Consider the following 20,319-nt stretch of genomic DNA (forward strand, 5'->3'; position numbering starts at 1 on the left):
CAACGGAAATCCGGAAATTCAATGGACACAATTTAGTCTCTTCGATATTATCATCATGATGATGATTTAAGAGATGAAAAAAATTCGATGATCATAATTGATGAGGAAAGCTGAAAGATTTTCGTTGTGATGGTCAGTCAATTGTTGGTCAGTTACAATGATGAACAATAATCGGTTTTTCTAGTCAACGTTTATCCGTTTCTCTTATTAATCTCCGGCTCTCATGGATAAAAACATTGACACGTAACAATTTAACTTCATAGGTTGATTATGATTAGATTAATGATGAGAATAAGTTAATTACTATTAGCAATGATTGCGTGATTCTTGATTGTAATACTCTATCCTTGGTACAATTACTGACCTACTCTGGTTTTAAAATATCATATGAATATGAGACTGACCATTTAAAGTAATAGTAAAAGTTAATCAAGTTTCTACAGGAAATAAATTGCGTTTTCGTTAATAGTTAATTAACCTTAATCATCCCATTGATTATGTTTCCTTGATAAATAATTACAATGTTATTTTTCACAAAGGTTTGATTACCTGTCAACAATTAACTTTAATTCACTTGACAGAGACAATGTTGATTACAATTTAATCAACTCAATCTAGTCAAAAGTCATTGTCATTAATTTAATAACAATCAAATTGATTTTTTTTTCACTTGTTTCGTTAATTGTAATTGTAATCAAAGCGTTGATAAACTGTTAAAATTGATGATAACTTGTTGGTCTGAATGGTAAATTAAATTAAAAATCTCACTTTGATCAACCAATCAATGTTTAATTGTTGTTGAAATTTTTACTAATTTAGTTTAGATTTTGATTTACTTACTGTTCAACAATCAACTGGAAATACCTTTACAATTAATTAACTTCACTCATTGTCATTATTATTGTTATTTTCAATGGTTGTTTCTATTAATAGTTAATCAAGATAATCAAATAAATAGTTCATTGATTGTTGTATAGCTTTATCATCATCTTATTATATTAATTGTTATCGTTAATTAATCAATCATCAGAATCAAAATGAAAAAAAAAACTTGATTCAATCGGTTTTTAATAAGGTTACCAAGATAATATTCTGGTTATTACCAATAATTAACAATTGATTTAATTGTTAATTAGCCGCAACTAATTTAGTTAACTTTTTCTGTTTAATTTTCACATGACAATAATCAAGAAAAAAAAGTAATTACATTTAAATGAATCAAAGAAAACAACAATTAGTTGATTATCCTAAAAATCATAGGATTTTTTAATCATATTAATAATTGAAGATTAACTTGATAATACAATTTCAATCAAAACAATCAAAAGGTTTTATTAATTATGGACAAACAATTAACATCATATCACAATCAACTAATCATGATTAAGTTAATCATCAATTAGATAATCAGAAACATCACATTTTGATTTTAATCTTTGATTAAATCTGGAATGATGATCGAAGGTGATTAAGTTAATCATCACACTGATTAACAAATTGATTGTCTAGATTTCCACAAGAAAGTAATTAAAATCTTAATTGTAATTAGAGTAAAACTAATTAAATCCAATTCAAATGCTATTTTTGGGTTTATCAGTTTGCATTTTAAATGACAAATGCAATAGTCCGACATTTTTGATTAAATCAATACAATTATCATTACAATCAGCCAATGTTTAATTGTAATCACCTTTGTAGTTGTAAATTGATTAAAATAGCAACATTAATGATGCATAATTAAATTGATTAGTATCTTGATTAACTGTAAAGCCAGTATAATCTGGATTGAACAACCACTAATCCAAACTCATCCCGATAATCATAATCATCACCATTGAATTTCATATTATTATTTGTATTAATATCTGATCAGTTAATCAAACAATCAGATGATTATCATTAAATTGAAATCATCAATATAAATGTCTGAAAGCATAATGGATTTGATATCATTTATAATTGAACAATTAAACGTAGGGAAACAATTTAATTGTTTGTGAAACTTTTTGATTTGTTTCAAGTTGACAGTTTTTCTAGTAATATTTGATTAAACAAACGTTACAATTAGTTGACCATCATCGTTAAAATGACCATTCAACTTTTGGATAAACTTTGGCCTCAATTTTTGCGTTTCCCTTTCCGTTACTATGTCATGTTTTTATCCTCCATCAGTGGGGCATTTATGTTTGCCTCAAGGTGTGTCATCAATGTGGCCATACTTGCAATGGTCACTACTCAAGTTTCACCAGGAACTAATAATCTAACTGACCAAACATTGGTAAGTCTCTTGAGTCAAACGAAAATAATGTTATTCAAATTGTTGTTGAAATTAATTGTGTTGATTGTTTGGTGATAATTTGTTGTTGTTGTTTTATTTTTATCTGTCCAGGAATCGATCAATGAAACTCAGTCAATCTCATTGGTCAAGCTGAATTCAGCACCAACTTTTGATTGGAATCAGGCTCAACAAGGGGTCATCATTGGTTCCTATTATTATTCATACACTGCCCTTCAGATTAGCACTGGTTTTCTTGCTGATAAGTTTAATGTGGTCAAGCTAAGTGGACTTTCTCACCTTTTAGCTGCACTGGCCACTTTAGCGATCCCATTAGCCGCTTCAACAAATTATTACCTTCTAGTTTTCACTCGAGTTGTACTTGGTTTTGTTCATGCTCCAACTTTCCCCTGTTTATATATTATCTTTGAGAAATGGTTCACCCCTCAAGAGAAAGCATTTGCTCAGGCCATAATGACCGTTGGTACCAATGTCGGTGTAGCCTTTGTAATGCCAATTACCGCTTGGTTGTGTGACAATGGTTTCGCTGGTGGTTGGCCTTCAGCTTTTTACTCAATGGCCACGGCTAATATCATCTTCCTAATCATTTGGTATACAACAGTTACCGCTGATCCAAATGAAAGTTCATTAACTAGTGATGAGGAAAAAAAGTTCATCTCTGCCCATGTAGTTCAAATACCAAAAGAAAGGTAAAAGTTCATTCAGACAATTCAATATCCACCCTAATGATAATATCTCACCTTCAGCTCTTGATTAAATCAAATCTTTCTAATTACTAGTCAATTATAATCCTTGTTAATGTTTAAATCTCTCCCTTGTAACAATAACCACATCACCAGGATACAATTTATCTTGAACAATTAGTTAGATTGATTTGAGTCATATGAATTATAATAATTTCATCATCAATTAATATCATCAGTTGAGTTACTATGAGAATCAGAATCAGAATCAAAATTGAAATCAGTTTATCATGAAAAAGGTAACATTTGATTCCCTGGTTTAGATTGTTGTAAACTTTTTTTCCTCTTCCATTTACCAGTCAAAGTTAATTAACTAATAACATTTAATTGAATCACAATTTAGGATAACAAAGTGACACAAACAAAAAAAAATGATCATCAAGTCTCATGTTGTGTTTTCATCATTATCATTATCGTTATCGTCATCATGAGTTAGGAGATTAAATTGTTACAATGAGATAACTGTTCCTAATCAATTCTAACAATTAGGATAAACAAAATGTTCAAGGAAAAGTTCATAGATTAGATTATAAGTTTACAGTCCTCGGCAAAAGTTTAAAGACAACAATCAATTGATTGTATTATGAGTAACATTGTCTCAGGAATATATTTGCTATTCAATTAATCCTATTCAATATTGTAAATCTAATCTTCTTGACAGAGTTAAATTGCTATTGATAAACATGTCAAAGATTAACTGGATTAGATTATAATTAATTATGTAACTTTTTTTCATTCTCTTCTTTATAATTAAATAGGTCAAGGTACCTTGGAAATCAATGTTTACATCACTTCCTCTTTGGTCAGTGACCATTGGCCGAGGAATTTGTTCCCTTGGTTATCATACAGTTAATTCAAAGATTCCTCTTTACCTTGAGACAATTTTAGTTATCAACTCCAGGGAAATGGTTTAATTAATTCAACCTTTTACCTCGCTGAGGCTGCAGGTCAGTTTATCAGTGGACCTTTGTCAAAATATATCGCAACTAAAGGTTACCTTAAGTTAACGGTGACCAGGAAACTTTTTGAATCCATTGGTAAGTTTATCTTATTTTGATTGAGATTTTTTGTTTTTCAATGTTTGTTTATTGACCTTTTCATTTTATTGATGTTGACCTTTACCTTAGCCCTTATTGGACCAGCTCTGTTTTTATTGGCTATTCCCTTGTTATCGGGTAGAGCTGAGGTTATTGTTATTGGTCTGATATTGACCATGTTTACCATGGGAGCTTCATCTGGAGGGGATATCCCAATTGTCCCTGAAATGGCCCCAGGGCTTGTTGGTACTGTTTTTGGTTTTGCAAACACTTTCTCATGTGCTTCTGGATTCTTGGCTCCCATGGCAATCGGTGCAATACTTGGTGACCAGGTAAATAGTTGATTGAATCACCAAATTGAATTACAGTTAATTGTGATCACCATAATAATCATAACATGATAATAATGCAAAAGCAAAAGCGATCAATGTTTTTACTTTGTTTCTATTATGTGATTTCATAGATTTCCGTGAGCTAATTGTAAATTACAATTACGGTTATTGATTATTCAAAATGTAAAACAATTTAAATTACATTAATTGTAATTTTGTTTTTCTCTTTAATTGTTAATCAGGTTTTCTCCGAATCAAAGTGGAACGTAGCATTTTATTTCTTTGGAAGTCTTCAAGTTCTGGGCGCCATTTTGTTCACCCTGTTTGCAACCTCGAAACCTCAATCATGGGCACTTGTTGAGAATACAACTAAATCATTTAAATCTAAATTTAATAATGGTAACAATTTAAATTCAATTGCAATTGTTGATTCAAATTCAACAGTAACAACAATCAACAACAATCCACCAGAATCTGTTGAAATGACTGATAAAAAGGTTACATTGAATGAAACCAATGAAAATATTTCTTGAAAAATTATCCACAATTTAATTGTTGTTAATCAACAGCAAAAATCAGTGATTTAAATTGTGCATATAATCAATTAATCAATCAACAATCAATTCTCATCATCATTTACAAGTTAATTATCATTATCTCTCAGTTCAATGACAACAATTGATTGAGTTTGGTATTGAAAGAGAAAATCAATTTTGATTGTTTCATTGATCAAACAATTAATTTAATCATAATGACAAATGTATACATTATTGGAAAACCTGAAAATTACCTTTAATTACTCAATTAATCAGTGACAATCAACCAGGGAAACTTTTACCAAGTTTGTTTCATAATCATAATGTTGTAAACGACAATTAATTAGATTGTGAAAATTTATCTTTCTTCATTTGTATAATTTGATTAATTATCATAATTGTAAAGTTAATTGTTACAACATTCGAGGAAAGTATTTAAATTTTTTTCAGTTAATTGTTCATCTCATTGACAAAAATCAACAACAACGACAATTCAAATGATCTCAAACTCGATATGATTTGTAAAACAATTAACTTAATTGTACAATATTTCATCCACTCACCATCACAATTAAAGATTCATAACTCAATCAATGTCTCTTAACTAATCAACTAATTGTTAATAATCAAAAACTGTTCTTTTTTCAACTCAACTGATTCTAATTGGAGCTAAAAAAATTTCGATAAATTTAATCTTCACAATTACTGTTTTCGAAAGTAATTAAAACTGGTGATAACTTATCGAAAGTTAATTAGCCTAAAGGTGAGATAATTAATTCTAATATTATCCTCGATTCTCATCGAATCAAAATGATCAATTCCTTGCAGGGAAAACGAAGGTACTAATCAATCAGATTGTTCCAAGGACAATTTTCGTCATATCAGCTGATCGTTAGTCGATTCGAAGCTTATTAATAGTTCTAATTCTAGGATAAGTTCAAAAAAAATCGAACCGACGATCAGAACAAAAGTCGAATGTCACCAATATTCAAATTCTCCACGATTCTTATTGAACAAATCAGCGAAATCTAAAAGTTCATATCGATTTTAATACGAATTCAATTAAAATTAGTTCTCAATCTTAATCATTGATTTTCTATTTTCGTATCAACTGATTTGATTAACTTTTTTCTATAGAATCGCTGTCACAATTAACGATTTATTAACTTAATCATTTGAATTTAGAGCTGAAAATTTTTTCAATTCATTTCAGTTAAATTAAAGTTAATTGTTGGTTGAACAGGAAAACATCAATTTCTTATTATTTAATGAAAAGATTGATAATCAATTTGTTCATAATCATGATTTATCATGTTAATTATCAGGTTTCTCTTATTCTGATTTGTTAATTAACTGACTATTAATAAATTATAATACAACCTGTTGCTACCTATTATTATCATTGTACAGTTAAAGGAAGATGATGATTAAGTTAATTGTTTGCAAGAGCACAAAAAAAAAGTTTAAACATTTCTCAATGATTATCATTTACTAAATCAAATGATTAACAATCAATCTCATAATTTTAATCACTATTAAACTTATTATTGATCATGATTAAGGATCAGTAATTTGTTTTTCGTTCATTCTCACTGATTGTTTGTAATCGTAACAATTAATATAATCAAACACCAGAAATAAATCTAAAAACATAGTTGATTAAATTGGATCAATTTCTGTTGATGATTAAAAATCTTCATCTTAAATCATTCAACTGGTTTTAATTGTTACAAGTAGAAATGATGATTAATTTGAATATTCAAGAGTTAATTAGCAATTGGAATACAATTAAAGTGTAACAATAATCATAATTATCTAAATTGTCACCAATAAATCATTAATCAAGTTATAATAAGATTATATTAATAACCAATGAATATATTGAATCATAAATCAAATGGAAATGTCCGATTGTGATAAATTAAATTATCCTGATAATCAATAATGATGATAATTGATGAAAATTTTGATTAAGTAATTGAACATTGAAAATAAAAAATTGGACACAACAATCAAGTCTGTTAACTCAATTTGTTCATATTGAATTCAGTTTGAAAATGAAAAAAACACAAAATAATCAGCGATTAACATCACCAGCAATTTACAACGTTAGCCGACAATTAAATAGTAAATCATCAGGTAAATTGCTCAATAATTTACAACAATCAAGTTCGTTAAGTTTATTAACAGTTCGCTCATCGTTAGAGACGAAAAGTAACAAGAAACGTTGGTCATTCATCGTTTTCTTCATTATCGTTGGGACGTTATTTTGTTACATTCAGATTGCGATATTAACGGAGACCATTGAACGACATGATACCATGTTGATTCAGAAGATGATTTATCGCAAATCAATGGTTCCACCCAATTTATCGTTCTGTTTTGATATCATGCGTTGGGTGAATACAACCAAGTTGTTCAAATCTTTTCCTGAGGTATTAAAACGTACCATCAATGAACAACGGTCAATACCTTACCTGAGAAACTGGACATTGGATCGGATAATTAAGGAACATGAATTGGGTGAAAAATTTTGCTTCTCAATGTTAACGGTGGGTCAATTGTCATCTCATTTGGTTCCTCTTTCCCTGATCATGGATAAATGTGCTTACCTGACACCGAGCTTGACCATGGCTCCTTGTAATCAGTCACATTTTCACAATTACATCTTTAATTGTCTTAATTGTTATGAGTTTACTTGGTTTCCAGAAGGTAGAATGGACATGACTGAGCCTATCTTTGACTCTCGAGGGCTTTTAACTCCAGGATTTTCGGTACTTCGTTTACTTGACCTTCACCTGAATTTAACCGTTTTACCAGGTATCAATGAGATAATTACCATGGCTCATCCTCCTGGACGAGTTCCTTGGAAAGATGAATCTGAGCTTCATAAGTTAATCTGCCCTCAGGGAATGTCAATCACTTTTGGATTAACATATCGAGAATTGACCAAAATTAATCTACCCAAACCTTTTCAAACTGAATGTACCAATCATGATACTAAAAATTTAGTCACTTCATCAGATCGATCTTGTTGGCATAATTGTTCAGCTATTCAATTCTCACAATTAACTGATTTCTATCCTCGATATGCGATAACCACAGGAAACGGAAGCAAGAAAATACTTGACTCTTATCATAAACAAGAAGCTTTCATCAAGCTGATCAAGAGATTGCAAAAAGAGTGCGTTGAAAAGTGCGGACGAACGGATTGTCTCGAGAAAAAGTTTCCCGTTATAACGATTTATAGTCCATCTCGACCAATCGCCTCGAACGGCAAATATGTGACCATCCATTACAGTCCACCGGTTCTTTATGAGAAAATATCAATTAACACCCAACCCATCATTTGAACTTTACTGGACTTCGGTGACCACGATTATCGCCTTCATGTTTGGTGTTAATTATCATTCAACCTCATATCTTATCGTTGATACGATTCACAATTGGATAATATTATTGTACCTCAAATCTAAATATAAAAAGAAAATGAAAATTAATCAATAACAGTTAAATAACAATTAATATGATCGGTTTTCTTTCTGATAACCAATTGATCACATTTGAAAGTTAAGGTTAGTAAGATTTGGAGAAAATGATTAATTAGTTAATCAAGGTAAATTTTATTCTAATTGTAAGTTAGTTGTTTCTCATTTAATCTTAATCATTGATCATAAATCAATAAAATATTAAACATTATTATGATTATATCTCAAGGTTCAATTCTCTCAATTCAGTTTCATGATCATTTGAATAATAATATTTAACAGTTGATTTATTACAATTTAAATTTAAATTTTTCTCATAGATTTTTTCATCAATTGCTTTAAGCTTCAATTGTGATTCATTTCTGATATTCAGGGTATCACCTTCATCCATTAACACAATCATCATGGTGTTAATATGAATTCTGAGTTTACTTTTTTCTTCATCATGATTCTCATCATTTGAAATGTTCGTGATCAAAATTTACATTGGAAAAAGAGAAGAAAAAAGTTTTCTCTTTTAACAATTTTCTTTATTCTCTTTGTAATACAACATCAACTCAGAATTGGAAATGTAATCGATAATTTTTTGGTTACTTAAATTGTTGGAATTATATTGTTGTAATTAAATTGTTACTTATCAATATAATCCAAAGGTAAAGTTGCTCGTAGCAAGATATTTAGATATATGTTCAGATTGATTAACTAATCAATGGAGATTCAAAGTACATGGTGATGATATTCAAATATTCATATTGAGAGATAACTGATCCATGATGAGAGAGAGAGAGAGAGAGAGAGAGGGAATGAGATAACTCTGAGTTAATCAGAATCCATGGTGAACATGGAGGGAAAATTATCTACCTTTCAATGAACTTTTATATATTCACCATTGAAAAAGGTGATCTAAATTATTCCGCTCCAATAGTCAGGGTGGATCGATAATCAAGTTCATCCAATGAATGAGTTTCTATTTTACTAACAGAATCAATGGTAAATCATCATTTCCATATTTTGATTAACGAATTGATTAACCTATTCATCAACTATTATTAAAGAGAAATTAACATTTATCTCAATTGTTATTAATTGTCAATTTGATTTATTATCATTAGATTCAATTGAGTTCTAATACAGGGAAGAGGGGAAAAGTTAATTATGAAGAGAGTTTTTCTTTACTGTATTAATTTAACTGATTAGTAATTAATAATTTCAACGATAATTTGATTAACTTGACCCTTAACGATTTTTACTAAGTGTTATCATCGTATTGTTTATCATTAATTTTGAGTTTAAAATTAAGCAGAGCGTTAATTGTTAATGGTGGTTATGTTTTAATGAGATTAACAAATGGCTACTTGAATAAATTGTTAACTCAACTTAACACTAATCTGATTGTTAATCATTGACACTTAACTTTTTCATTTTGTTGACCGGCTAATTGTTTACATTAAAAAAAAAATTAGGGGAAAAGGTAATATGAAAATTTTAATTGTGATTAACTGATTGAATATTAAGGTCTATCAAGGTTATTTAGATGATTAAGATAAACTTACCTTAATTAGTTGGTTGATGTTAACACTTTTCCCTTTGATTGTTGTTGTTGATAAGTGACCACAAAATTTAAATTGTTACTTTTTCACTTGATGGATCGTTTTAAATTGTCAACCATGAATCTGTGATACGGAACAAATTTAGTGATCATTAATTTGTCAACAGATTGTGACAATTAACCTTCAACACGTCAATGATTAGGTGACAGTTACATTGTGTTAATTAATAACAAGAGAAATGATCTAATCAAATTACTGAATTGATCTCATATTAGAATGTTAATACAAATATGATTGGAATTAATTCAATTTGCTATTGATCTAATTTCTGGTTTAAATCTTTTCCAAGTGAGAATAAAAAATTTCTCAATTGCAATATTGATTGGAAAACTGATTAGCTTTAATTCAGTTTGATGATTGAATTTCGGTCCACTTGACATATCAGATTCACATTTGAGTTAATCATTTTTTGTTTTGCTGAATTAAAAAAGGAGAAAGATTAACATTTCAATTAGCTTGTTAGCCGATTAATTAACACAAAAATCTAACAATTAACTTTAACAACAAGGATTGATTATCTTTGAAGAGAGATAAACATTTGTTATTGTAACAATCTCTGTGAAGTGATTAATTGTTTCATCACCAGGAAGGATTAACCAGACATTTACTATGGAAACCCAATGGATGTTGACACAATACAGAATATAAGGATGAAACACAGTTGAAGGGGAAGAAAACATTAGAAACAATCAGATTAAAAATCCAATTGTAATTAACTTTAACTAAGGATTAGATTTGTGTCCAAGTTAACAACAAATAAACAGAAACAAAGAGAAAAGATAATCACAAAGTAAAGAGACAAAAGAAAAAAGGATTAACAGGTAATCACATTGTCTCAGTTCTTAATTAGCTAATTAACAAAGAAATTATTTATCGACTAAATCAGTGAATAAAAATCTGGAGAGAAAACTAATTGTAAACAATTAACTTAATCAATCAAATCTTCACATTGAACTTGAGAAAAGACACTAACTCCATCTAACGACGGTCGATGAAACTGTCAAATTTTCGCGCGAACTTCAAACAACCTTCGAAATCAAATCGAATCAACAATTAGTTGAATTAATTCAAATCGTTCCGAATTAGTTAACAGAATTATGGAAATAATTAGTTATTTGAGAATCAATTTAGTATTTCAATTGTAAGAAGAATATTTTCCAATAATCATGATGATTGTTTTGATTGACTTGATTTGATTAAAATGAAAATATTTTATCAAATCAACACCAATGATCTGGTTAATTCAATTAGATAATTGTTAATCAGTAAACTGCTGATTTATTTATATAAATCAGTATAATCAATATAATCATAAATTTACCAATCAGCGCAATCAAATAAATAGCAAATTGTTGATTGAGTTACAATCAAATTAATTACAAGCATTTTGATTTTGTATTTGTGTTTAATTCAGTTGATTTTTGTTCATTTTCCCAATGATTAGTTAATTGTGACCATTAACATGAACAAACAAATCGGATTTTTGGCTATTATTTATATTGATTTAATTTTGGGTGAGTAAAAATTTCAATTGATTTTACTTTTAATTTTTAATTGTGAATCACAATTAACTGTTTGATTGTTGTAAAATTTATATTTTGTTTTGATCAGGTTCATATGGATCTCCAATTAATTCAAATACAATTAACAAGAATGAACTATCACTTCAAATTGAATCAATTGTAAACAATTATCATGTAACAATTAACTCGCAAATTGTTGACCTCAATCAACGTTACTCAAATTCATTGAACAATTTAGTGTCTTCAGTGAATTTAATTAGACATCAAATTAACTTACAAGTTAATCAAATGAACAATAATATCACAATGATTCAGAATTCTGGTCATCAAGATTTGAACAATTTGAGACAAAAATTGAACCTAATTGTCAACAATTTAAAGTCCAATCTAAATGAGCAAGTTAATTACTGTAAAAACAATAATCAGGTTGATCATAATCAACTAAATCTTGATCGTGATTTGTTAAATGGTAAAATTGATTCAATGATTAACCAAATTAACCAACGGATTGATGATAAACAAAATCAATGGTTGACAACAATTAACACAATAAGAGACAATTTAAATCACAATTTAGATGAAATAAACAAGATAATTAACTCACATTCTGATCAGTTGATTGAAACATTGAACAATTGGAGATCTGATGATTTAATTAAAACTAATCAACTAATTGAAAAATTAAATGATAAAGCAAACCATTTACGGAACCAATTGTGGAGTCAATTATCAATTGATCAAGTAATTAAATCATTAACTGATTTAATTGATTGGAAAAGTTCAACACTAGAAACAAATGAAAATCAAATTGAAACTCAATTAACTGAAATTAATTCATTTTGGTTGAAACAATTAACTAATGATGATAATCGGACAAAAATTTGGTCTCTATTTCAATTGGAAGATTTAAATTTTTTCTCAACACAATTAAAACAATCAATAAACGATTTAACTAATTCAATTGAAAAAGATACTAACAATTTAGCAATTGAGATGAAAACTATTTGTACAAAGTGAAAACTTTTATTGTTACAATTTAAATTGATAATTAAATGTTAATCAAATGAAAAGTAAAACCATTTAGTATGTTTGTTATTACTTTCGGTTAATTGTTGATGAATTTTTCTTATCCTTCATATTTAATTGTTGGATTAACAATCTATAAGAAAACTTGATCATCATCATCGTCGTCGTTGTTGCTTTTTCTTGGACGGTCATCATTAGCCAACTGACCACCGCTGAAGCTGCTTAATGAGCTTCGTAATCGGCTTAATTGTAAAGCTGAATAATTAGGAGTATTAACCTCATAGGTACTATCAAATTTACTGTAATCAACTCGATACTGACCACTGTCCATCCGATAATCAATAACTTGACAAAATCTTCGTCCCCAGAAAATTTCACTTGGTAAGTAGGAGGTTCGAGTCTCAATGGTTTGTCCAGTTGATTCAATGACACCGGTCAACATGAGGACGATTTCAAATTTAGCCTTGGACAATTGGTCTGGAGTCATCCAATAGAACGGACTTGTTGCATCGATATCGTGAATTATGGTCGCAGGCCACATGAGAAATATTTTAGCTCCACAACTTTCGAATCGTACCTTTAACGATTCATGATAATAGGGCAGAATTTCACCCTCTTTGGTGATCTTTTTAGATATATAAATGGCCGAAACGGAAGCATCGATGATATAAGAACGATTTCTGATATCACCGACCCGAAAGAATAGGCAAAGTTTACCATCTCTTCGGGAAATGACCGCATCTCGACTGAACATTAGGGTAGATGATCGTTTATTAGGTCTTGATAGTTTAGCGAAAACAAAACCCACCACGAAACACTGAATCATCGCCCCGATCATGGCCTGGACAAGTAATAATAAAACACCGTCTAGACAATCATCTCTTGGATAACGATTACCGAAACCCAAAGTGGCCTGACTTTCAAATGAGAAATAAAATGCTGAAAGGAAAGTTGATATACCAACGATACACTGGTCATCACCGGAGGGACGGTCAATATCCCCGTGGATAAAGGCCAATCCATACCAGCAAAGAGCAAAGGTAAACCAGTTGAACATGTAACCACCCACGAAAACAAGTAAATTGTATCTCCATCGGAGGTCAACCATTGTGGTCAGTGTATCTTGAAGGTAACGCTTATTACGTGAGGTCACTTTTTCTTGGGACAAATTGATGGCACCACTTTTAAGGACAATACGTTTACGTATCCGCTCAGGGTAAACTCTAACTGGACCAACGGGTGAAAATCGTTCATATTTAGTTGATCCAGTTGATAGATGACCATTAGGTTGATAATTAGGTCCAATGACGGTTGAAGATGAAGTTGACCCCCGATAACATGGAGATTCAATCGGTAAGATTGGTAAAGTTGATCGGTAAAGATAATTGTTTGTTGGAGCATTTTTATTATTCTTATTACCATTAACTGATTGTTGATCATTTAAATTGCGATGTTGATTAATTTTACTATTATTTAAATCATTTGAGCAAGAAGAAACCTCTCTGATTGTGATTAGGGGGCGAGAAAGTTTTCCTTCACAATTAACTGATTCACTTGGAGGATTAACAAGTCGTTGAGTGACCAGATCATCATTGGTACTCATTATTATTTGAATATCACTTGATTAAATAAAATGAATTTACAACAATCAACTAATTGAGTTGAAATTAAGAAAAAGAAAACAAAATTTACTTGTAATTAAATGGGAGGAAAGTTAATTGTTGCCTTTGATTGTTTACTTGTAATTTACTCTGAATGATGAACATAAAATTGCGAGTTAATTACAATTAAGTTAACCTAAGTGCTTCTTGATCAACTAAAAAAGATGTTGATGTTAATCGCAATTAAATTAACCATCATAAAGTAATTTGTTGATTAACATCATCAACCAACCTCCTTGTCAAGATATTGTCCTGATTAATTTGGTTTCAATGTCTAATTGTTTATGTCGTTTACCTGTAATTAAATGGGAAACCTTTGATTAAGTGATTTATTTATATGAAAATTTATTTGAACTTAACTAATAATTAAATTGATTAATTGTTTGCTGATTGATTGATTCAAGGGCAATTTTGTCCAAGGGACTAAAAATCAAATCAAATTTAATCTGATTGGTGATCATTTCAATCATTTTCAATTAACGGTTTGACAGTTACGATATTATTTGATCAAATTATCATCTCAATAGTCAAGGACAATTAACTGATTAACACCACCAAATCAACAAAAGTGAAAACAATTAATCTCATCATCAAGTTTGTAACAATTAACTTCCCGTTGTTGAAAACTAAATCATCGAGAAACATTTCTCAATAGTAATTAGATTTAATCATTTCTCTTAATGATACCTGGAGATTATCATTATTGTAACAATTAATCTTTAACCATTTCACATTTTCAATTAGTTAATTGTTATAAGATTAAATCTCTGGATTAAACCCTTTCCATTTAATTGTTACTGTTTCTAATTATCATAAAAATCACAATTCCATATTCCTACATAGGAAATTTGATTGTTTTGGTTAAATTCATGTTCCAATGGAAAATTTAATTCCAAACTTGATTAATTGTTAATTCTCGTTTATTGCAAACCCTCCCCTGAGGATCAATGATTTAAACATTTTCCCACCTTTAGGCGGTACTACCGAGCTAAACGCTCAGTTTACAAAAAATATAATATATTTAATATAATAATACATTTATTTTTTAGTTAACAATTTAAGAATTCCTTTGATTACCTGGAAGAAAATAATTAGCGATCTAGTTTTGTTTTTTTTGTATAATAAATAGTCTTGTATAGTATTTAAATTTATAGTATTTTAGTGTATAGTGTTTGATTAAAGTTGAAATTGGTACCAATTGTTTGTAAGAAAGGTGAAAATCAGGTCCAAAGATAGTTTAACTCATTAGATTTTTCATGAAAAGGAGAAAATAAAATAAAATTAGAATTTCAAAGAAATAGTCTGAGATAGAGAAAAGAAAGTTGTATCAATTCACAAATAAACTTACCAAGAAAACAAAATGGTTGAGGTTATTACGACGCAATAATATCTCAGTTTTGAGAGTAACAAAAAAAAACAACTAAAAAAACTGTTGAACTATCATACTTTTGGTATCAACTTGGTCCGTGTGGTAAGATGAACAATAATAACACAAACTTTAATTTAAAATTCACAGGTAAAGTTAATCAAATTAAAATTTATCAGGAGCGAAGAAAGTTAATCTTTCCTACAGATTCTCCCTCTCGTGGATTTTAGTCATTAATTAATACGCTAGATGGCGGTGCAAGTAAAAAGAATTTTTGATTAACCGGATAGAAAAAAAATCCGGACTAATAACCGTTACCGCGATTCAGTTCTTTTGATTTTTTTTTTCACTCTTTTCATTTGATTGTTTGATTTTAATCAGACAATTGTTAGAGTTTTTGTTTGTCTTTAATTAAAATTAATTAGATTGTTATTACTTGAACGTTCTCTTTGATTGTGTTTCAATATCAAATTGTCTATTTATTTAGTTAAATTGTTAATCACATTCATTTTAACGACGATACTCTCATTGTTGAGTTACTTTGCCCATCAATTAATTCAGTTTTTATTAATCATCTTAATCACAATTATGACCAAATTTAATTTAACCAAAGGAACACTTGAGACGAAAATCACTCCAATTAACGATGATTATTTAATTAGTGATAAAGTTCTCGGTCTTGGAATCAATGGAAAGGTTGTTGAATGTGTACAAAAAAAGAATGGAATCAAATACGCTCTTAAGGTAAAGAGAATCTTTTTCTATTCTATTCTATTTCATTTTATTCTATTCTATTCTCCATTTTGATTTTTTTCTTCGCTTTACCAAAGATTCCAATGACCTTTTGTTTCTTTTTTGAAAGCTAATTTTCCAAACATGGGTTGATCCAATACTGATCATCAATTAATAGCTAATTGAGTCATCCGATCAACCTTGAGATTTAGCTGAAAGAAGCCAATGTTTTTTAGATTGATTAATACTCAAATTGTGAGAAAAAATTCTTTTTTCCAATGCAAGGCTATATTTTCTCATATGTAATTTTCTTATGTATTCTTCTCACATCAATACAAATCATCAGCTTTTCTTTTAATTTTACGTTTGCCTTATTTTTCTTTCGATAGTTAATGAAATATATTAGCCAACGTCAGAAAATGAGAGTTAATTAAAAGAATAACATTGCATGGAGATGCAAAGATAATCAATTATCAGAATTTTTCTATCGTCAAAACTCATGTTTAGATGTTTATCTTGCTAAAAGTGATTAACATGTAATAATCTCAATACTTTTTTCCCATTCTAATTAATTGAAAATTTTTCAATTAATTTTACCTTACAATTAATTACTCATCAGAAAATATTTCTAACTCTATTGTTACCCTGAAAAAAAGGATAGAATATGTTAATCGTTAGCAATCAATCGCTGTAGTAAAAGTTAATTACGTTGATTATAATTTAATCGTTTCTTTCTCTCAATTTAATTTTAAGCTTAATTTAACGAGAGAGAGAGAGAGAGAGAGAGAGAGAGAGAGAGAGAGAGAGAGAGAGAGAGAGAGAGAGAGTTTCTTACATTAATCAATCTAATTAGAAATAAGTATAAAAGCAATTAAATGAAAATTCTCAATTTCTGTTGATTATGTTACTCATTATTACGTTGGTGTTTATTGATTGTTAGTAATAATTTACCGAGAATTAAATTTCAAATTGAACCTCAAATCAATGAAACAAGTTCCAATCAACCAAAATCAAAGGCTGTTAACAACAATCATAATCATAATTTTGATAGTTAATTGTATACTTACAATGTAAGTGAGCAATATATTGAAAATAATCATTTAAACAAAACATATAATTCATTTAAGTATCAATTTGACCCTCAGATATATTGAATTTATTTAAGAGATTTCCAAGTTAATTGTGTGTTGATTTTTTCAAATCAAAATGATGCAATCCAATGATTAATAAATGATTTATCACTCTACTGTTGTAATCATTATGGTTCACTAGTATTTAATATTTTTAGATTTACTAATCAACCTAAAATCAGACAAACGTCATATAAGCTGAAAAAAATGATGAATAAAATTGCATGAGATAAATAACACCAAATGATTACATAGATTAACATGATGAGCCTAATCATCTTAATCATATTACACACTAACAACTAATAGATTAGTAAAAATCATCTCTTGTCCCTGAACATTACAAACTATTTAAGCCTCACAATCTTCAAACGACAATTTGATTCTCATCAATAAGTAAACAATCAAGTCTTTACCTTCTTAATTGTTGTAATAATATCATGTGTTAGATTTACTTGGATTTCAGCCATAACTCAGCAAACCATCACCACCATACCCTGAGTGCGTGTTTGTTTACCAACAAGATGATTGACAAAACAACATTTAAATTGTTCAACAGTTTCTAACGTTGTTTCCTCTCTCTATTTATTATTTTTAGCATAACATTAAGTCTTGTTGATATTTTTTGTTTTTCTCTCGTTTAATTTCATTACTCTATTCTCGTTGATGAGATTTTTTTTTCCTATTAATTTATTATTACTTTTCTTTCCGTTGGGTCTATTTTTAACCCTCACATTGATATTTATCATTGAATCTTGTCTCCAGAATGTATATATTATATGTCAATATAATTCATTAGTTTCTCATTAAAAAGATTTCAAGTAAATGAGAAACTTTTTCCATCTACTCGAGTAATCATCAATACCTATTAAGATGTGAATATTTTTCTTAATATGTCAATGAACCTCCTAAACCTGCTAATTTATTATCAGTGTTTACCTTTTATGCTAGACGAAAACCCAATTCTAAACATATTTAACCATCTCTTTATTGATTGTTAATTGATTTTTGATCACTTCAACCAGGATACACATTAATGTTTGGGTAGTTTAATTTATTTACTGCTGTATCCGTTTCCCATTAATTCCTCATCAATTAATTACTATTGGAATCTCATCATAATCTTAAATCCATATACCAATTTTCATCTAATATTTTTATACAATTTTAATTGTTTTTTATTTTTTATTTTCTCAATAATAATCAAGGTTCTTCGCGATAGTCCCAAGGCCCGAAGAGAAGTTGAACTTCATTGGAAAGGTTCATCATGTCCTCATATTGTCAACATAATTGATGTTTACGAGAATCCTTATGGCACTCATAAGTGCCTCCTGATAGTAATGGAATGCATGGAAGGTGGTGAATTGTTCACACGAATCCAGGAGAGAGCAGAAAATGCATTCACTGAGAGAGAAGCAGCGAAAATAATTCATGATATTTGTGAAGCGATACTTTATCTTCACACCAAGGATATTGCTCATCGAGACCTGAAACCGGAAAACCTTTTATATACATCGGAAAGTAGTGAGGGTCAATTAAAATTGACCGATTTTGGTTTCGCCAAGGAGACAAGTTATGCGAAAAGTTTACAGACACCCTGTTATACACCCTATTATGCTGCACCGGAAGTTTTAAGCAGTGAAAAATATGACAAATCGTGTGACCTGTGGTCACTTGGGGTTATTATGTACATTCTGCTATGTGGATATCCACCCTTCTATTCAAATCATGGATTAGCAATAAGTCCAGGAATGAAGAAACGTATTCGTGCAGGACAATATGATTTCCCTGAAGATGAATGGAGAAATGTAACCAAAGATGCTAAAGATTTAATAAAAAAGCTTCTCAACACTGATCCAGCTAAAAGATTAACCATTGAGGAAGTTATGAGACATAAATGGATTAACAGATATTTAGAAGTTCCCCAGACACCATTATGTTCAGTTCGAGTTTTAAAAGAAGATCTTGACCAATGGGTTGACGTTCAAGATGAAATGACCCAAGCATTGGCCACAATGCGTGTCGATTATGATTCTGCTATTCATTTGAAAAAGCTCGATGCAACTAATAATCGTTTATTGGAAAAACGAAAAAGAAAAACTTAAAATTTTCTATTATGATTTTAATCATCAATCACCAGAAATATTATCATCAACAAGAGCAGCAAATTCAATTAAAAAGGATAGTGCATTTTCTTGATACCAATTAAAATCTATTGTGGTGAAACCAGTTGATACAATCAATTGAAGAAGACCCAATAATTAAGTCATATTTATGGTACATATTCTGACTAATTGTATTAATCTAGCTGCTAATCCATCAACATTGGAATCTAATCACAATTTATCTAATCAACCAACTTTTCCCTATCCATTTGATGACAATAATTGTTAATTAACTCATGATAATTTCACTTCAGTGACCATGGAATGTAAATATTTTACTCTCACAAACAGTTAATCTCTTTCTCTCTGTTAATCACAATTAACTTTCTTTTTTGTTTTGATCTTTTTTTTTCTTGTTCCATTAATTAAGCCTTGTAAAAATAAGATGAAAAGGTTTTTCCATGTTCATCTCAATTATATCATCAACTAAATTTAATTTAATTTCAGTCAATTGTCACTTTTAATTTCTTTCACAATCTTTACATGTGCGGTTACCATGTATAAACTGATCCAAAAAAATTGTTATTAATCCATTGAGACAATAATATAATCACAATGATTAGGATACTTACGGAGGATTAATTAACTTGGATGACTTTTCTTTTTTTCACTAAAACAATTGAGATAGAGATAAAAGTCTCACATTAAGAGTAAAATTGCCAAGTCACCATGTT

At 29.3% G+C, this 20,319-nt stretch overlaps 4 protein-coding genes and 1 long non-coding RNA gene across 5 annotated transcripts; 3 read left to right on the forward strand and 2 right to left on the reverse strand.

Annotated features, from left to right (window-relative positions):
* The first annotated feature begins 1,941 nt into the window (after window positions 1-1,941).
* Window positions 1,942-5,534, forward strand: LOC128395139 (uncharacterized transporter slc-17.2-like). Its single transcript, XM_053355540.1, is given in 6 exon segments — window positions 1,942-2,278; window positions 2,390-2,986; window positions 3,798-3,924; window positions 3,927-4,076; window positions 4,167-4,408; window positions 4,651-5,534. Coding segments are annotated over 6 exon segments (1,599 nt in total). The 5' UTR covers window positions 1,942-2,086; the 3' UTR covers window positions 4,942-5,534.
* Window positions 5,535-6,961: 1,427 nt separating this feature from the next.
* Window positions 6,962-10,978, reverse strand: LOC128395644 (uncharacterized). Its single transcript, XR_008326691.1, has 2 exons — window positions 9,986-10,978; window positions 6,962-8,416 (listed from the first exon to the last, which is right to left on the reverse strand). It is a non-coding gene; the product is annotated as an uncharacterized LOC128395644 (long non-coding RNA).
* Window positions 10,979-11,394: 416 nt separating this feature from the next.
* LOC128395634 (putative uncharacterized protein DDB_G0286901) lies at window positions 11,395-12,582 on the forward strand. The gene is made up of 2 exons (XM_053356098.1): window positions 11,395-11,556; window positions 11,654-12,582. The coding sequence occupies exons 1-2, from the start codon at window positions 11,505-11,507 to the stop codon at window positions 12,580-12,582; spliced, it is 981 nt and encodes a 326-aa protein (XP_053212073.1). The 5' UTR covers window positions 11,395-11,504.
* On the reverse strand, window positions 12,573-14,418 carry LOC128395626 (G protein-activated inward rectifier potassium channel 3-like). The gene has a single exon (XM_053356089.1). The coding sequence runs from the start codon at window positions 14,192-14,194 to the stop codon at window positions 12,725-12,727; it is 1,470 nt and encodes a 489-aa protein (XP_053212064.1). The 5' UTR covers window positions 14,195-14,418; the 3' UTR covers window positions 12,573-12,724.
* Window positions 14,419-15,973: 1,555 nt separating this feature from the next.
* LOC128395630 (MAP kinase-activated protein kinase 2-like) lies at window positions 15,974-20,096 on the forward strand. Its single transcript, XM_053356095.1, has 2 exons — window positions 15,974-16,362; window positions 18,689-20,096. Exons 1-2 carry the CDS (start codon window positions 16,207-16,209, stop codon window positions 19,583-19,585), a joined length of 1,053 nt encoding a protein of 350 aa, XP_053212070.1. The 5' UTR covers window positions 15,974-16,206; the 3' UTR covers window positions 19,586-20,096.
* Window positions 20,097-20,319: the final 223 nt, after the last annotated feature.

Source organism: Panonychus citri, unplaced genomic scaffold (genome assembly GCF_014898815.1).
Source record: "Panonychus citri isolate SS breed McGregor unplaced genomic scaffold, ASM1489881v1 Contig00141, whole genome shotgun sequence".
NCBI classification, from domain to species: Eukaryota; Metazoa; Arthropoda; class Arachnida; order Trombidiformes; family Tetranychidae; genus Panonychus; species Panonychus citri.

What these genes read in the sequence shown, in the direction of transcription:
- LOC128395630 (XM_053356095.1), top strand. Translation starts at nt 16,207, where the DNA reads ATGACCAAATTTAATTTAACCAAAGGAACACTTGAGACGAAAATCACT. An exon ending in GAATCAAATACGCTCTTAAG is followed by an intron (nt 16,363 to 18,688) that starts GTAAAGAGAATC and finishes ATAATAATCAAG; the next exon opens with GTTCTTCGCGATAGTCCCAA.
- LOC128395634 (XM_053356098.1), top strand. Translation starts at nt 11,505, where the DNA reads ATGAACAAACAAATCGGATTTTTGGCTATTATTTATATTGATTTAATT. An exon ending in TTATATTGATTTAATTTTGG is followed by an intron (nt 11,557 to 11,653) that starts GTGAGTAAAAAT and finishes TGTTTTGATCAG; the next exon opens with GTTCATATGGATCTCCAATT.
- LOC128395626 (XM_053356089.1), bottom strand. Translation starts at nt 14,194, where the DNA reads ATGAGTACCAATGATGATCTGGTCACTCAACGACTTGTTAATCCTCCA.